Below are 2287 nucleotides of genomic sequence, written 5' to 3' on the forward strand. Positions count from 1 at the left end.
CAGTTCATATTTTCAAGATACATAAGTGACATAGAAACAATACACTATATGACGAAGCATTTGTAAACACCTGACTATCATATCTGTTTGTTGGACAACCCATTCTAATGCCATTGGCTTCAATGTGCATTCGATTCACCTCTTTTAAATCCTTAACAGAATCAAAAAAAGTAGGGTTTCCTAATAAGTAGGATTTTTTTCTTATTACAATTATAATCTTAAAGCAGAATGCTACATTTGGCCCAGGTAATTTAAAGCAGACCTAAACTCAAAAAACACTACGAGGTACAGATATTTGAGTAACAATGTCTCTTTTGTAGTAAAACAAAAGCTCCTGGTTGATTTTGTTTTAGCTCTACATTGTATGGTGCCTGGACCATATAGTGTAGAGTTTGACTGCCAGAGACAATGTAACTTCCGCAGATAGGCAGGAGTTACATAATCAGCACCCATATGTGAGAAACAGGCTTTCCATCATACTAATCCGGTATGTCAGGGGTCATACTAGTCAGGGGTCCCCAACCCCTGGTCCGTCTGACAGGTGGGCAGCAGCTCTGGCTGGTGCACCCACCAGCGGGGTCAGGAGAAGGATCCCGCTTGGGGGGGCGCACCATCCAGAGCCACAAACCACGTCTGCCGGAGACATCGCAGGCTCATCGAGGTGGGCAAGTTGTGTCTCTGGTCTGAGCCTGCCATGAGAGAGTGGGCGAGTTCTGGCATCATGACATCACTCTGGGGGAAAGTTTCTTCCGCTTTGAGTGATGCACGGCTCCCCACGCATGCGAGGTCCAGAGTTTGTGCATTTAGTGGTCTTCGACATGCAAAAAGTTGGGGACCACTGCTCTAAGTCATAATTAGTAGTAGAAACCTTAATACCAAATTCTGCAGAAATTGCCATAATTATGTAGGGACTTATACTTAGATACATTCTTAACCAACCGACACACAAGCCTTCTTAGGTGAATGGAAAAAAATAAAACTTACAGGACAGTGAGCTCATCACAGGTTACAAAACTGGAATTGTTCAGTTCTCCAATATTATTTCCTTCAAAGTCTCTAGAAAAACAAGAAATAGCAATAAAAAAATCAATATATGAGTGATGCCCTTGCATTCAATCAATAAACATATCAGGATTTTTTCATTTAAGTTAAACTTCCAGATCATGCAAGAGTTACAGAGAAATGTGCACATGTAATTGCTTTTCATTCCTTGGCCGGTATTTGGGGAGCATATGCTCTATGTTTCATACTGTCTTCTCAGAAATGGAGCATTTCTTTCTATTATGTGGGAATTTGGACAAAAGTATTGGTGCACATGAAAATTTTGATACAAATAACGTTTGGGTCTGTATTTTAATTGATGCTACTTATTTGGCAATCATAGTTATTATATTGCATGCATTACTCTGCACATTTATCAATCCTAAAAAACTACCACAAACCTAGCTATTTACTTTTAAACTTACTACTAAAACTAACCATTAAAACCAGCTCTAAACCCTCAAATCAGCATAAATAGTGGATGGATAGTTTGGTTGGGGTTAATTCAAACTTTTATCTGACCTATTCTAACCTCATGTTTGAACTTGGAATTTGAGTCCTTCTATGTCAGTTGTGCTGCACCATCAAAATCAAGGATGAGTTTAATTGTGCCGTGAATTATATACAAAACTAGTTAGTACACTTATTTGAATTTACTATCATATGTTTGGTTATCTTTTCTCCTTCTAACCTGTTTTTCATACATACACAAAGAGGAGTGGCTCACATATATTCCAATTACCTTTTATGGAAAATGGAAAGGAATCTGCCCCCATACCCCTGAATTTGGTCATATTGGATATTGGTATGTTGGATCTGACCACATGTGTATTGTAGACCTACATTTCAAATTTCTGCTGGAGTGAGGTGCTGATTAGGGAGTATTGCTTTGCCCAAACATGGGTCAGGAGGTGACCTCTGGGAATGGACTAATGCTGTTAGAAGAAAAGGACTTTAAAAAGTTAAGCCAGTTGCACTGCAACAGCAGAAAGAAAACCAGGTAGTAACATAGAATAATTGTCAGATAACTTACATCCAATTAATGAATGGCATCTGGGCACATAACTTTTGAGGAAGAGCCTCCAGTGAGTTGTTTATCATTGACCTACATAAAACACAGCAAGGTGTTATTTCCTAGAGCAAGAATTACATTGATGGAAAGAACATCTGAATTGTTTTTGAGGACCAAAAAGTCTTAAGTAATCTAAATGTTACAGGAGAAAAAAATATTTTGCATGTAACAAGA

The 2287-nt window shown here is 38.5% G+C and overlaps 1 protein-coding gene across 1 annotated transcript in view; it reads right to left on the minus strand.

Annotated features, from left to right (window-relative positions):
* The window catches only part of RXFP2 (relaxin family peptide receptor 2), a 139727-nt gene that overhangs the window by 19717 nt on the left and 117723 nt on the right, over positions 1-2287 (minus strand). The window contains exons 6-7 of the mRNA XM_072398662.1: positions 2075-2146; positions 985-1056 (exon numbers count right to left, since the gene is read on the minus strand). Coding sequence (XP_072254763.1) covers positions 985-1056; positions 2075-2146 — 144 coding nt within the window. The remainder of the gene's footprint in view (positions 1-984; positions 1057-2074; positions 2147-2287) is intronic.

The sequence above is a fragment of the Pyxicephalus adspersus genome, chromosome 1 (genome assembly GCF_032062135.1).
Source record: "Pyxicephalus adspersus chromosome 1, UCB_Pads_2.0, whole genome shotgun sequence".
Classification (NCBI taxonomy): Eukaryota; Metazoa; Chordata; class Amphibia; order Anura; family Pyxicephalidae; genus Pyxicephalus; species Pyxicephalus adspersus.